The sequence below is a fragment of the Bison bison genome, unplaced genomic scaffold (assembly GCF_000754665.1).
Source record: "Bison bison bison isolate TAMUID 2011002044 unplaced genomic scaffold, Bison_UMD1.0 scf7180017860184, whole genome shotgun sequence".
Lineage (NCBI taxonomy): Eukaryota > Metazoa > Chordata > Mammalia > Artiodactyla > Bovidae > Bison > Bison bison.
In genome coordinates, this window is record NW_011490756.1 from 4,395 (window position 1) to 5,813 (window position 1,419).

General features: G+C 40.5%; 1 protein-coding gene across 1 annotated transcript; it reads left to right on the forward strand.

Annotated features, from left to right (window-relative positions):
• Window positions 1–3: 3 nt before the first annotated feature.
• Window positions 4–654, forward strand: LOC104982476 (olfactory receptor 7A17-like; the record flags this gene model as incomplete). Its single annotated transcript, XM_010831870.1, has 1 exon — window positions 4–654. A coding segment is annotated over one exon (651 nt), but the record flags the coding sequence as incomplete, so codon positions are not given.
• Window positions 655–1,419: the final 765 nt, after the last annotated feature.

The window sequence follows — 1,419 nt, forward strand, 5'->3', positions numbered from 1 at the left end:
TTTCTTCTGACTGTGATGTCCTATGACCGCTTCATAGCCATCTGCCACCCCCTGCACTACACAGTCATCATGAACCCGGTTCTCTGTGGACTGCTGGTGCTGATATCATGGCTAATAGGTGCCTTGAATTCCTTGTTACAAAGCTTACTGGCATTACGACTGTCTTTCTGTACCGTCTTGGAAATCCCCCACTTTTTCTGTGAATTCAAAGATGTGATCCAACTTGCCTGTTCTAATACCTTTCTCAATAATGTGATGATGTATTTTGCAATTGGGCTGTTTGGTGGTGGTCCATTCACTGGGATATGTTACTCTTACTCTAAGATAGTTTTCTCCATATGTGGAATCTCATCAGCTCGAGGGAAGTATAAAGCCTTTTCCACCTGTGCATCTCACCTCTCAGTCGTCTCCTTGTTTTATTGTACAGGCTTAGGAGGGTACCTTAGCTCTGCTGCTACCCATGGCTCACACTCAAGTGAAACAGCCTGTGTGATGTACACAGTGGTCACACCCATGCTGAACCCCTTCATCTGCAGTCTGAGAAATAAAGACATAAAGAGATTTCTAAGAAGATTCTTTGGGATGGCAGCTGTAAAAGGGCCAATTGTCCTGGGGCTGAAGAAGTGTCAGTTATTACAGCAGTCAAATCATTAGAGGCAGAAATTGTGATTCTTGATCAGATTGCAGAAAGAGCTCTTATTCCTTACATTTATTTCCTGGTCTTTCTATTTCTTTGATTTCAACTTCTCCATATAATTTAAGTAAGTCACTCGATTAAGCTTTCTATTCTGTCTGGTATATGGATACCTTTCCTTTCTTCTCTAAGTTTCTTATTTTTTTCTGAAATTGGATAAGGAATATTTGAAAATTTCCATTTACTTCATGGGAAAATTTTTGTTCCTCATTTTTTCCCTTTAAATGAGAGCTATCTTCCCAAGTAATTTTTTTAAATTTTCCATAAAGAATTGTCTTGAGCTGTATCACTCACATAGAAAGACCACACTTAGCAGCTAGAGTAACCTATATAATTCCACTGCAGAGTGAAATCCAAACCAGTTTGTTATTTTGAGTCTCTCATTTTTTGTCTATATTATAACTTTATTTCCATGATATCTTGGTAATATCAACTTTATTCATACTGTTGAGTTTTATAACTGCTCTTCTGGGGTTATATGCTGCTTGTTCAACCTGTGTCCCTAGTATCTACCATGCTGTTGCTGCTAAGTCGCTTCAGTCGTGTCCAACTCTGTGTGACCCCATAGACAGCAGCCCACCAGGCTCCCCCATCCCTGGGATTCTCCAGGCAAGAACACTGGAGTGGCTTGCCATTTCCTTCTCCAATGCATGAAAGTGAAAAGTGAAAGTGAAGTCGCTCAGGTTGTCTACTTGAAAGTTACACAGTCGTGTCTGACTCCTAGC